At 47.2% G+C, this 14243-nt stretch overlaps 1 protein-coding gene across 2 annotated transcripts in view; it reads left to right on the forward strand.

Moving 5' to 3' along the window:
- The window catches only part of CDH1 (cadherin 1), a 100553-nt gene that overhangs the window by 525 nt on the left and 85785 nt on the right, over window positions 1-14243 (forward strand). The window contains exons 1-2 of one of the 2 annotated variants that reach the window (XM_063655321.1): window positions 35-123; window positions 494-608. In XM_063655321.1, the coding sequence (XP_063511391.1) occupies window positions 55-123; window positions 494-608 (184 nt within the window). In that variant the 5' untranslated portion in view covers window positions 35-54. Of the gene's footprint in view, window positions 1-34; window positions 124-493; window positions 609-14243 lie in introns of those variants that run through there. The other variant, XM_054454110.2, reaches the window with a different exon arrangement.

Raw genomic sequence — 14243 nt, forward strand, 5'->3', positions numbered from 1 at the left:
GGTGGGGTGTGGAGAAGGGGAGCCCCGGTGCAAGTCGAGGGGAAACCAAGAGTCATGGGGACGATCCTCGAGGGAAGGAGAGGGGCATCTGTAGAAATAAAGGCACCTGCCATGCCAAGAAAGGTCGTAAATAGGAGTGGGGTTCCCGGGGATAAGAAAGTGGGGTCGGAGGAGGTGGGAGCGCCCCTCGCTCTGAGGAGTGGTGCATTCCCGGTCTAAGGAAAGTGGGGTCGGGGAGAATAAAGACATCTCCAATAAAATGAGAAAGGAGACTGAAAGGAACGGTGGGCTAGGTCTCGAGGGGGTGACTCGGCGGCCGTAGGTTTCGGGGTGGGGGAGGGTGACGTCGCTGCCCGCCCGTCCCGGGGTTGCGGGCTGGGGTCCTCCCCCAATCCCGACGCCGGGAGCGAGGGAGGGGCGGCGCTGTTGGTTTCGGTGAGCAGGAGGGAACCCTCCGAGTCACCCGGTTCCATCTACCTTTCCCCCACCCCAGGTCTCCTCTTGGCTCTGCCAGGAGCCGGAGCCCTGCCACCCCGGCTTTGACGCCGAGAGCTACACGTTCACGGTGCCCCGGCGCCACCTGGAGAGAGGCCGCGTCCTGGGCAGAGGTGAGGGCGCGCTGCCGGTGTCCCTGGGCGGAGTAGGGAGGGGTTGGAAAGGGGCCGAGAAATTGCACTCCCACACCCCTGGGTTGCAATGGGCAAGCTCCCTCCTTGGCTCAAACGACACGCCTTGGAATTTACGCAGATTTGGGGATCCAAACGTTTATGACTGAACACTTTGGTGGAGGGGGTGACCCTGCCTGGTTGTTAACTATGTTATAAAGAAGCAGAGGTTGAGGGCACTTACTAGAAGCCTTCGTATTTCTCTTATTGCCCTCAGCACTGTAGAGACAGTCTCTCATTTCAGACTGCAAAAACCTGGTGGGTGGGAAGGACTGGCAGGAGTATTCCAGTTTTACAGTTGAGCAAATCGAGGCTAAGAGGGTGACATATACTTGCTCAGGGTCAGCAGAGCAGATATCTGAACTGGGATCTGACTCCCAGGCCCCATTAAGCACCATCTCTGGGATGACTGAAGAGCAGCCCTCTCTTGGTTACTGGACTGTGGCTTTTGTTTATAGATATAAAAGCTTTTCTTTTTTTTTTTTTAAAGACAGGGTCTTGCTCTGTTGCCCAAGCTGGAGTGCAGTGGCACAATCGTAGCTTATTGCAGCCTCCATCCTCTGGGCTCAAGTGATCCTTCCCATCTCAGCCTCCCTAGTAGCTGGTTATCATGGGCATGTGCCACCACACCTGGATAATGTTAACTTTTTTTTTAGGCTGGGCACAGTGGCTCAAGCCTGTAATCCCAGCACTTTGGGAGGCCAAGGTGGGCGAATCACAAGGTCAGGAGTTTGAGACCAGCCTGGCCAACATGGTGAAACCACATCTCTACTAAATAAAAATATAAAAATTAACCGGGCATGGTGGCGTGTGCCTGTAATCCTAGCTACTCAGGAGTCTGAGGCAGGAGAATTGCTTAAACCCAGGAGGTGGAGGTTGCAGTGAGCTGAGATAGTGCCACCGCACTGCAGCCTGGGTGACAGAGCAAGACTCTGTCTCAAAAAATACATAAAAATAAAATAAATTTTTTTTAGAGACAGGAGTCTCTCCATGTTGCCCACGCTGGTGTCGAACTCTTGGGCTCAAAGGATCCTTCTGTCTCAGCCTCCCAAAGTGCTGGGATTGCAGGCCTGAGACACTGTGCCTGGACCAAAACATCTTGATACAGGTACTGTTTCCCCCAAGGAATAATGATTTTTTTTTTTTTTTTTTTTGAGATGGAGTTTTACACTTGTCGCCCAGGCTGGAGTGTAATGGCGTGATCTCGGCTCACTGCCACCTCTGGCTGCCAGGTTCAAGTGATTCTCCTCCCTCAGCCTCCTGAGTAGCTGGGATTACAGGTGCCCACCACCATGCCCAGCTAATTTTTTGTAGTTTTAGCAGAGAAGGGGTTTCACCATGTTGGCCAGGCTGGTCTCAAACTCCTGACCTCAGGTGACCCACCTGCCTCAATCTCCCAAAGTGCTGGGATTACAGGCATGAGCCAGCACGCCTGGCCAGGAATAATGATCTTTTTTAAAAAAAAAGCATGGTAGTTCTGACTCAGGATGAAAATGCATACACCCAATGTACTTCTAGGCCTTATCGTTGTGATAATCTAGAGTTTGCTTTGTTGCATTTGACTGTTGTCCAGGGAGCAAGGGAAGGGGCTAGTTTCTCTTCTGGTTTCACTGAATCCCAAGTGCTTCCTTTATATCAAACCACTTTCTCCTCTCTCATGATTTTAGTTGATTGGGTATCACAATAAAAGACTTTTTTTTTTTTTTTTTTTTTTAAGAGAAATCACCCACAATTCCCCTGAGGGAACACCTCCACTGTGTCATTCTTCCAGTCTTTGACCACATGAATCTTTAGCAATCATGCTGTTGTCTTTATATTTTTTTTTTGAACTTTGGAAGTCGTTCGAAGTTTTTTACAGAGAAACTACAGCTCGACTGATGAAGTGTATTTGCTCTGTGTGCTCTAGAGCTTTCTATTGGATCAGAAGTTATCTCTAACTCCTGGGCTCAAGTGATTCACCCGCCTTGGCCTCCCAGAGTGCTGGGGATTGGATATTTTGATGTCAGTGAGCATTGAGGAGTGGCTTCTCGGGGGAGGCAAACTTGATCCAGTCTTGGAGAGCAAGGCAGGGGCTAGAAACAAGCTTGTATCTGAGTGTGCGTCTGGGGTATCCCAGTGCTAAGGCTGGTGACTTTGTTTTCCTGCACCAAGATATTTGGTAGCACCAAGGGTGGGTTGGTCTGGTTTTTACTTCTCCCCTCTAAGCTCCTGTGTCTGACCAATAATATTATTACATATTAACACTAATATGTTAATAATTAATAGTGACACGTATTCACTTTTGCCTCAGACTCTGGGGCAAGTGCTTCACATATTTCACCTCATTTAGTCTTCACTAGAACACTGGGAGGGTGGGCACTGTTATTCTTCCTACTTTGCAAGTGAGGGAACTGAGGCATAAAACAATTCTGTAATCTGAAGTATCCACAGTTGGTCTTTTCCTTTTTCTCCTTGTTTTTTACCTCAATAACCTGAACAAACAAAAACAAAGAAAAAAGGTGTTTGGGGAATTAGTGTCCAACGTGAAGTAAGCTGAGAATGGAGGTGTTGATAGGGTGGGACCCCCGAGAGGGGGTGGTGATGACGGAGATGGGTCAGACCAGGGGGGAGGTGGCAGGGGATCCTGGGGCTGGTGGTTTAGTGGGAAGAGGCAGCCTCCACACAGAATCCGCAGGCCTCTGGTGTGGTGGGTTTCAGTTCCCTTTATGTCCACAGACCTCCACCCCCACACAACAGATTTCCTGACATTTAATATTTGTTTTGGCTTTTTTGGACTGTGGGGTCTCCTTTTACCAGTCCGATGTGGAATCGCCCCAGGATGGAAGTGCCCTTCTGGTAAAATCACACGTTCGATCTGAGGAACTGGCTTGTGATTTTAAAAGGCTGCTAGGACTTGGGATGTGGCCTGGCTCTCTTTGGACAGTGCAGGGAAGTGAAGGGATGGATGTAACATTGGCACCAGGTTTAGACATTGGCTTCATGGAGAATTTACTCCACAGGAATTTTGAAATTTGAAACCTGTCACTTTTTGTGCACAGGTAGCTGTAGGGTCTTAACTCAGGGGACTTTGGAGAGTTTGCTAGGGTCATTCCTCTGCCCCTGCCGTGGCTGACTCCATGATCTCAACCTTGTATTTATTCCATTGGTTTCTCTCCAGCTTCTAGAATGAAGACCTTTTTTAAAAAAAAAACAGAAAACCAAACTCAACTGTAATAAACCAGTTTTTGTTTTGAGACGGAGTTTTGCTCTTGCTGCCCAGCCTGGAGTGCAGAGGTGCGATCTTGGCTCACTGCAACCTCTGCCTCCTCAGTTCAAGCAATTCTCCTGTCTCAGCCTCCTGAGCAGCTGGGATTACAGGCACATGCCACCATGCCTTTGTATTTTTAGTAGAGACAGGATTTCATCATATTGGTCAGGCTGGTCTCGAACTCCTGACCTCAGGTGAATCCGCCTGCCTCGGCCTCCCAAAGTGTTGGGATTACATGTGTGAGCCACCATGCCTGGCTAATAAACCAGTCCTTTAGAGTTGCTGCTTATTTTCCTTCTTCATAGCACACACCGGTTTGAGAAACCCAGGCTATTAGACAGTTTGGGATCTCTGAAATATTAGCCTAGTAACCACAGCTGTAAGTTGACTCAGGCGCGGAAAAAAGAAAAGCTGGCAGGCTTTCCCAGTGATTGTTTTCTTCCTTTGCTTGCTCTGCAATCTGGCCTTGGAAACACAGGGCCTATATTTCAGTGTTGAGGTTTGGCTGCTTGAGGGGTTGACCTAGTTCACAGGCACCCAAACTTTGTGGATTAAATACACCCATTTCCCCTCTTTTTTTTTTTTTGAGACGGAGTCTCGCTCTGTTGCCCAGACTGGAGTGCAGTGACGTGATCTCGGCTCACTGCAACCTCTGCCTCCCGGGTTCCAGCGATTCTCCTGCCTCAGCCTCCTGAGTAGGTGGGACTACAGGTGTGTGCCTCCATGCCTGACTAATTTTTGTATTTTTAGTACATACAGGGTTTCACCATGTTGGTTATGCTGGTCTACAATCTGGAGTTTTGCTCTTGTTGTCCAGGCTGGGCAAACTCCTGGCCTCAGGTGATCCGCCCACCTTGGCCTCCCAAAGGGCTGGGATTACAGGCATGAGCCACCGTGCCTGGCCATTTCCCCTCCTTTCTGAAGGATGTGCTGAAAGGTTCAGAAAACAGTATGCAGCCTCCCTAATACAATTAGACTTTTAAAAAGCAAACCCAGAAACAGCTTTGGGATCACCTTACATCATCAAATCCCCACCCCCTACCCCTCAAACTCATAAGAGTCACTTCCCCAATTACTCATGTCTGTGACAAAGGTTGATCTGAGCTTACTGGGAAAGGAGACCAGTGGGCCGCCCTCCTGGCCTTGCCTTTGTGTCTCCGGAGGTGCGGAGGTGGAAAGTCTTGGGCCCCGGCAAGGCCATGTAAGGAAGGCTGGCTGCTGCTTCCTCCCAGTGGGGCCCTGCCTGCCCCTCTCTGCCAGGTGGTTATGGAAATCCCTATTTGCTCTCCAGGGCTTTTTATTGGGTGAGGCTTTTCTTCCAATATGCTCACCTTGTGTCTGTTACACATTCCCTTCCAAGGTAGCCCCAGATACGCCAAAGGCTGAAGCTCTCATATCTCCCAGAAGCTGCCCAAACCCTAAAATCCCCAAGAGGCACCTGTCCCAATCCAATCCTTGCTGGGTTTCTTTCTTTCTTTCTTTCTTTCTTTCTTTCTTTCTTTCTTTCTTTCTTTCTTTCTTCCTTTCTTCCTTCCTTTCTTTCTTTCTTTCTTTCTTTCTTTCTTTCTTTCTTTCTTTCTTTCTTTCTTTTTCTTTCTTTCTTTCTTTCTCTTTCTTTCTTTCCTTTTCTTTTCTTTTCTTTCTTTTCTTTCTTCTTTCTTTCTTTCCTTTCTTTCTTTCCTTCTTTCCTTTCTTTCTTTTCTTTCCTTTCTTTCTTTCTTTCGAGTGTCACTCTGTCGCTCAGGCTGGAGTACAGAGAGGTGGGATCTCAGCTCACTGCAACCCCCGCCTCCCATGTTCAAGCGATTCTCCAGCCTCAGCCTCCTGAGTAGCTGGGATTATAGGCACGCACAAGCATGACCGGCTAATTTTTGTGTTTTTAGTAGATTTGGGGTTTCACCATGTTGTCAGGCTGGTCTTGAACTCCTGAGCTCAAAGTGGTCTACCTGCTTCAGCCTCCCAAAGTGCTGGGATTACAGGCATGAGCTACCGAGCCGGGCCCCTTCCTGGGTTTCTATCCTGCCTCAGCTCTATCTCCTTTGAGGGCACAAGGCTTTCAAAAAGGAGAATGAAATCGTTCAGCAGTGGCTGTTTAGGATCCTTCAGCGAGGAAGTACGGGAAACCAGGTTTGAATTTTAGCCACTAGCTATTTGACTTTGAATAAGTCACTTTACTTCTATGAGCCTCAGTTTCCCCACCTGTAAAATGGGGCGGTAATACTTATTGATCTATTATGAGAATTCAGTATGCACATTCATTTAGTTCACAAAAGTGAGTGCCTGTTGTGTGTTAGCACCGGGCTAGACCCTGAGGTTACGGCAGATTGGACGGAACATACATGCCAATGGGCAGGAATGTAAAGAGAGAAAGTAGAGAGAATAATTTCAACAGTGGTTGATATTTCTTAGGGACACAGTAAACTCTCAATGTTATTTTGAGCAAATGAATGAACACATGAATAAATCACTATCTTGGCCAATGTTTTTCCCTCTCAAACTCTATGGACTTGGTCCAGCCCTTAAGGTTGATTGTAAATGGGCAGGGAAGAATTTGGTCGGTTAGAACCTTCCATCACGCTCTGTGTGTGCTGGGGATACTGTGTTCATAGCTTCCCTCTGAACGGCTGTAGAGGGCAGGGAGGGAGACCTCAAACCTGAGTCTGGAAATGAGAGGGCATATAGTCATTTTTAAGTGTTTTCCACCTTTGGTCAAATAAAAAGAAATCTGTGGTGCATGCTCACTCTTTCTCTCTCTAGCCCCATCTCTAGCCATCTCTCTCTCTTTCTTTCTCTCTTCCTCTTTGTTAATGTAAGTTTCCCTCAGCCAGGGATTCCAGTGTCCCAGCTTGTTCTTGTTACTTTAGCGGCTGGGGCGGTGCGGGGGGAAGGGAGGGGGCCGGCTTAGGCCTCCTCCCTTTCTGCACTTTTCATCTTCCTCCTTCCTTCCTCTTACCTGCCTCCAGTCCTCCACTTCTGCCCAAGATTTGGGTGGCATCTTCCCCAAATTCAGAAGGTTCTTGAATCAGACTGCCTAGATTTCAATCCAGACAGTGTCCTTTCCCAGCCTAGGGATGTCAGCCAAGGACTTAGTTTCCCTCTCTGTAAAATGAGCATAATAGCACAGAGACATCATAGTATGGTATGTCAAGCGTTCAGTGAATATGAAATATTGGAGCCCCAGGAGGACTTGGTACTGTCTGTTTGAAAGTCTCCCATGTTTTACGTTTGGTTCAAAAGATCCCCTGCGCTCCCTCTCACCCAGCAAACCAGCCAAACCAGTTTCTTCACCCTGCCTGCTTCTGTGTTAAGCAAACAGTGCACTGCAAACAGTGACTAAGCCTAGTGCCTTTGTTAGGAAGAAACTGGCGTTTTCTTGTTCGCCACTGTGCAGGGTGCTCAGGGTGGACTGGAACGGGTTTGTTGTGGCTTAGGAAAGGGGACCTGTTCGTGGAGGTTGTGTAGAATGGGGGTGGGAGGAGTGGGGCAAGGCGCAGCTAGGGCCGGGGGAGTCAGGATGATCTTAAACTTGTCAGCTTCTGCTTGGCTTTTAAAAGTATTTCAGGCCAGATAGATGCTGTGGCTCACACCTATAATCCCAGTGGTTTGGGAGGCCAAGGCCACAGGATTACTTGAGCCCAGGAGTTTGAGACCAGCCTGGGCAACATGGCGAGACCCCCATCTCTACAAAGATTAAAAAAAGAAATTAGCCAGGCATGGTGGCGTGCACCTGTGGTCCTAGCATCAAAAAAATGCAAAAATTTGCTGGGCGTGGTGGCATGTGTATGTAGTCCCAACTATTCAGGAGGCTGAGGTGGGGAGATTGCTTGAAGCCCGGGAGGTCAAGGCTGCAGTAAGCCATGATTGCACCACGGCACTCCAGTTTGGGTGATAGAGATCTTGTCTCAAAAAAAAAAAAAAAATATATATATATATATGTGTGTGTGTGTATATATATATATGTGTGTGTATATATATGTGTGTGTATATATATGTGTGTATATATGTGTATATATGTGTGTATATATGTGTATATATGTGTGTATATATGTGTATATATATGTGTGTATATATGTGTATATATGTGTATATATATGTGTGTATATATGTGTATATATGTGTGTATATGTGTGTATATATGTGTATATGTGTGTATATATGTGTATATATGTGTATATATGTGTGTATATATGTGTATATATGTGTATATATGTGTGTGTATATATATGTGTATATATGTGTGTGTATATATATATGTGTGTATATATATATGTGTATATATATATATATATATTTCATGATGCACATGCCTAAGAATACCTGTCTGTTCTCCCGCTGCCAAAAATGCTCTGTCCCAGCCCCTGAGATCCTTGTGGCTAAAAATCAAATCATTTGGGGCACTTCATGCAGACTTGCTCTCTTGCAGATTCCCTGAGAGTCAGTCTCCAAGGGTGGAGATCTGAACTTGACATTTACTTATTTATTTATTTTTTGGGATGAAGTCTTGCTCTGTCACCCAGGCTGTAGTGCAATGACACGATCTCAGCTCACTGCAACTTCCGCCTCCTGGGTTCAAGCAATTCTCGTGCCTCAGCCTCCCAAGTAGCTGGGATTACAGGCATGCACCACCACGCCTGGCTAATTTTTTTGTATTTTTGTAGAGACAGGGTTTCACCATGTTGGCCAGTCTGGTCTCAAGCTCCTGACCTCAAGTGATCTGCCTGCCTCGACCTCCCGAAGTGCTGGGATTGCATGCGTGAGCCACCACATCCAGCCTTGAACTTGACATTTTTAAAAGCTCCTCAGGCCGGGCACGGTGGCTTACGCCTGTAATCTGCACTTTGGGAGGCCGAGGCGGGCAGATCACAAGGTCAGGAGTTCGAGACTAGCTTGACCAACATGGTGAAACCCCATCTCTACTAAAAATACAAAAATTCAGCTGGGCGTGGTGGCATGCGCCTGTAATCCCTGCTACTTGGGAGGCTGAGGCAGAAGAATTGCTTGAACACGGGAGGCGGAGGATGCAGTGAGCCGAGATTGTGCCACTGCACCCTAGCCTGGGTGACAGAGCAAGACTCCGTCTCTAAATAAATTAAATAAATAAGCAAGCTCCTCAGATATCTGCTGCCACTCAATGCATTTCCCCGGACAATCCCAGGGGCTAGATGTTCGATGAGTAAATACCCCAGACAGGATGTGGGACCTGGTTGTCCAGCCCAAGGCCAGGGATCCCAGGGCACACCCTTGATCAGGGACGGATAGGCTGGTGCTTTTGCAATGCCCAGGATTGAGAACTCTATGGATGCAAAGAGGGGTGGATGGGAGGCTGGGTGCAGTGGCTCATGCCTGTAATCCTAGCACTTTGGGAGGCCAAGGTGGGAGGATCACTTGAGGTCAGGAGTTTAAGACCATCCTGGCCAATATGGTGAAACCCCATTTCTACTAAATATAAAAAAAGCTAGCTGAGTGTGATGGTGTATGCCTGTAATCCCAGCTACTTGGGAGGCTGAGGCAGGAGAATCACTTGAACCTGGGAGGCAGAGGTTGCAGTGAGTGGAGATTGTGACATTGCACTCTAGCCTGGGTGACAGAGCGAGACCCCATCTCAAAAAAAAAAAAAAAAAAAAAAAAACCACCAAAGTGGAGTGGATGGGTGTGGGAGTGGGGGACCCAGAGAAGTAGCCAGTGCACCCAGGCCTAAGACTCACCCGCTATGCTCAGGGAGATTCCAGAAAAGCTCCAAGACAGACCTCTCAGCGGGTAATTCTAGTAGGCTCCAAGAATGCCACTGGAGTGAGAATGTGTTCAGAGGATGCCAGGAGTGGTCAGCTTCACCTGCTGGGCCTTGATGAGTAAGAGGGCATCTTCCATGCAAGGAAAGGGAAAGGGCACTCCAGGAGGAGGAAGTGGGGTACCCAAAGGTGTGGCAGGGTCATGGAGGCAGAAGGCTGGAGCTGTGCCTTCCTGGACACGGGAGGAGGAGGGAGGAGAGGGTCCCAGGATAAGGCTGCAGAGGCAGGTGGGCCAGGTTACCTCTGGGCCTTGGGCCGTGGGTCATGGAGGGTTTTCTCTTTCTGGGCTTTTCATAGGAAAATTATTCACTCGGTTAAAAAATAAGTTTAAATATACATCTTCATATATATATGAAAAAGCTTGTATATATGTCTATATGGCAGACAATGAAGTCTCCTTCCCACCCCAATCCACGCTTCACCCAGTTCTTTCCCAGGGCACAGGGAACCGATTTCATTCGTTTCTTGTGTATCCTTTTCAGTGTTTCCTTATGGAAATATAAACATAGTCTTGTTTCTTTATGCCAGTGTAAATTCCTAACATATGATCTTTTTACACAAAGCATAGTATATGATAGCACTGCTCTGTACCTTGTTTTTCTCCCAACAATATATCTGTATGTTCTCTCTCTCTCTCTCTCTCCACACATATCTTCCTTAGACCGAGTCTTGCTCTATTGTCCAGGCTAGAGTGCAGAGGCGCAATCTCAGCTTGCTCAGTCTCCGCCTCCCTGGTTCAAGTGATTCTCATACCTCAGTCTCCCGAGTAGCTGAGACTACAGACTCATGCCACCACACCTGGCTAATTTTTGTATTTTTAGTAAAGATGAGGTTTCACCATGTTGGCCAGGCTGGTGTCAAACTCCTGGGCTCAAGCAATCCACCTGCCTCGGCCTCCCAAAGTGCTAGGATTACAGGTGTGAGCCACCATGCCCGGCCCATTGTTATTTTTTTTAATTAAAAAAAAATTTTTTTTTAATTATTTACTTATTTTTATTTTTATTTTTTTTGAGACGGAGTTTCGCTCTCATTGCCCAGGCTGGAGTGTCATGGCATGATCTCGGCTCACCGCAACCTCTGCCTCCCAGGTTCAAGTGATTATCCTGCTTCAGCCTCCAGAGTAGCTAGGATTACAGGCATGCGCCACCACACCTGGCTAACTTTGTTTCTTTGGTAGAGACAGGGTTTCTCCATGTTCATCAGGCTGATATCCCGACCTCAGGTGATCTGCCCGCCTTGACCTCCCAAAGTGCTGGGATTAGAGGCATGAGCCACTGTGTCCGGCCGTTTTAAAATGTTTAATTTTAATTTCTGTGGGTACAAAGTTGGTGTGTATATTTATGGGGTACGTTCTTTTATTTTCTTTTTATAGCTACATAGTATGGATGCACCATAGGTTATTTAGCCAGTCCCTGATAGACACTGGGTAGTGTCCTATCTTTTAGGAGACAGTATTTCAGAGAGTAACCTGGGATATACATTTTTTCTACACATTCTGGTGTATCTGGAAGATGAATTTCCACGGGTGAGCCTGCTCGGCCCAGGTATGTGCATTTGTAATTTTGGTAGATATTGCCTTCCACAAAGACTGTGATCCATTTGCACATCAGCGTTTAGAGACAGTCAGTTTCCACTGTCCCAATGGAGGTTTTGAGCAAGAGGTTGGGAGAGGTGTTATGTGCCTGCCTGTCTGAAGATAAAACAGTTTTTGTTTTTGTTTTTGTTTTGAGACAGAGTCTCGCTCTTGTCGCCCAGGCTGGAGTGCAATGGTGCAGTCTTGGCTCACTGCAACCTCTGCCTCCTGGGTTCAAACGATTCTCCTGCCTCACCCTCCTGAGTAGCTGAGTACAGGTGCCTGCAACCATGACTGGCTAATTTTTGTGCTTTTAGTAGAGACGGGATTTCATCATGTTGGCCAGGCTGGTCTTGAACTCCTGACCTTAGGTGATCCACCTGCCTTGGCCTCCCAAAGTGCTGGGATTACAGGCATGAGCCACCGTGCACTACCAATAAGACAGTTTTGATTTGGGGGAAGGTTTCCAGCACCTAAATGGTTCTAAACAAGAAGTAATGCCAACAGCTTCTAGAATGTTCCTTTGGACCAACACGAAACAGAGGAGAAAGAGGAACAATTCAGGGGAGGAAAATTCGTTTTTGGTGAGGAATATGTTGAGTTTGAGTGTCTGAAGGAGCCACAGGTGGAGTTTTCAAAGGGGTATTTGGGAATGTCAGCTCTGTGCCTGGAATAATGTGAAGTACCAGTTTAAAGAAGGATTTGTATAGGATAGTGGTCTTTTTTACTTAATCTTGTGTCAATAGATACAGAGAGTTTTCAGAGACCTCACAAGCTGGAGGATTAAATGATAGAAGGTGTTTGTTTGGAGAATGTTTACTTGAAGGTGGCCAGCAGATGAAAGACAACTATTTGTGTCCATTTGCACAGGGTTAGAGAGTGGGTCCTGCCAGTGACCTTGCACACTTGACAGTTGATCCTCCCTGTAGTCCAAGTTGGGAACTTTCACCATCCCCTACTGTGGAAGAGGAATCAGGCTCAGAGGTTGCACTGCTTGCCCCCAGGTCACCCCGCCAGGTGATGGCAGTGCTGGGGCTGCAGGCCAGGCCTTTCTCCTTCCAAAATCAGGTCTCTTATCCGGTTCCCTCTACTACACTGTTGCCAAACTCAGCATCTCCAGTGGTACTTGATTCACCTTTCTAAAGGAAACGAACTCCCTTCTTCCCTTTGGAGAAGCTGTCATTGTACCTTTTTCATCTCACTTATTTTATTTATTTTATGATTTTTTTTTTTTAAGAAACAGACTCTTGCTCTGCTGCCCAGGCTGGAGTGCAGTGGTTTGAACTCCTGGGCTCAAGCAATCCTCTCATCTTGGCCTCTCGAAGTGCTGGCATTACAGGTGTGAGCCACCAGGCCTGGCCTGCCTCTCACTAATTTTGATTGTGATGCTAGAATTCAGCTTTTTTTTTTTTTTTTTTTTTGCCTTCGGAAGGCCTCTTTTGTCTTTTGCTTATGGGCAGTTTCAGCCGGTTTCCCTCTTGACCTTTACTTCCAAATAAATGCTAGCTGAACAGCACTTCTCTTCCTTTCGGTCTCTTTCAACTCTCTGGGTCCCAGAAAATCCACTTATATTGGCCTTCAAGACTTGGGAGTGTAGGGACAGGGAAACCGCCCTAAAGAAACTCTTGTTCCAAATGAGACCTACTCAAGGTGCTTGGCCAGGCAGGCATCTGGGGCATGGCTCTTGCTGCTGAAAGAGGGAAAGTTACTACTGGGACCTAATGGGGCCTGCCTAGAAGGGTTGAACCTGTTCCACATGAGCAAGATCATAAACGGTGGCCAGCTCAGGACCCCGTGGGATAATTGGCCAAGTTCTAGATAATAATTAGCTGGCTTTGTAATTAGAAGAGCTTGTAACAAGCCAAAAGCCTTTCAAATTTATTTGACCTGGGCAAGTTCAAGAAGAAGAAGAGCGCCTGATTCTGTGGTTTGGCATTCAGGCACGCCTGTATGCCTTCTCTCTCCTTGTTTTTTTTTTTTTTTTTTTTTAAAGACAGGGTCTCTCTCTGTCACTCAGGCTGGAGTACAGTGGAGCCACCTTGGCTCACTTCAGCCTCGACCTCCCTGGCTCAAGCAATCCTCTCACCTCAGCCTCCCAAGTAGCTGGGACTACAGACACACGCCACCATGCCCAGCTAATTTTTTAAATTTTCTTTAGAAAAGGGATCTCATTATATTGCCCAGACTGGTCTGGAACTCCTGGGCTCAAGGGATCTTCCCACCTTGGCCTCCCAAAGTGCTGGATTTACGGGCATGATGCCAAGCTGTTTCTCCATTCCCAAAAGAGAAGTTTCAGCATGTCTTTACCTTCATTGTCACAGCAGCTTCCTTCCTGGTCTCCCCACTTATTCCTTCCCCTTCATCCAAGCCAGTCTTCTCCATCCATCAGTCAGAGTTGATGGTTTTTAAAATTAAGTTGGAAAATATCACTCTTGCTCAAAATTACTCATGGTTCCCCATTTCAAACAAAATAAGCGCCTAAGTCCTTTCTATGACTTCTGAGGCTTCACTGATCCGTCCTTTGACTCATGTACCTGGGGTCCTCATCTCCTCCCACTCTTCTGTATGCTCACTTTGTCCAACAACTTTGTTTCCTGGTTATACTTAGAACACACTACACACTCTTCTACCTCAGGGCCTTTGCACTGGCTGTGACCATTCCCATAATATCTGCACAGCTCACTCCTTTCTGTCCTGAAAAGACTGCAAGCCTTTGCTTAAATGTCACTCCTGCCCTCAGGGAGGCCTTTCTTGAACCCCTTATTTATTTATTTATTTAGAGACACAGTCTCACTCTGTCACCCAGTCTGGAGTGCAGTGGCGCGATCTCGGCTCACTGCAACCTCTGCCTCCTGGGTTCAAGCAGTTCTCCTGCCTCAGCCTCCTGAGTAGCTGGGATTACGGGTGCCTGCCACCACGCCCGGCTAATTTTTGTATTTTTGGTAGAGACAAGATTTTACCATGTTGGC

This window comes from Pongo pygmaeus, chromosome 18 (assembly GCF_028885625.2).
Source record: "Pongo pygmaeus isolate AG05252 chromosome 18, NHGRI_mPonPyg2-v2.0_pri, whole genome shotgun sequence".
Lineage (NCBI taxonomy): Eukaryota > Metazoa > Chordata > Mammalia > Primates > Hominidae > Pongo > Pongo pygmaeus.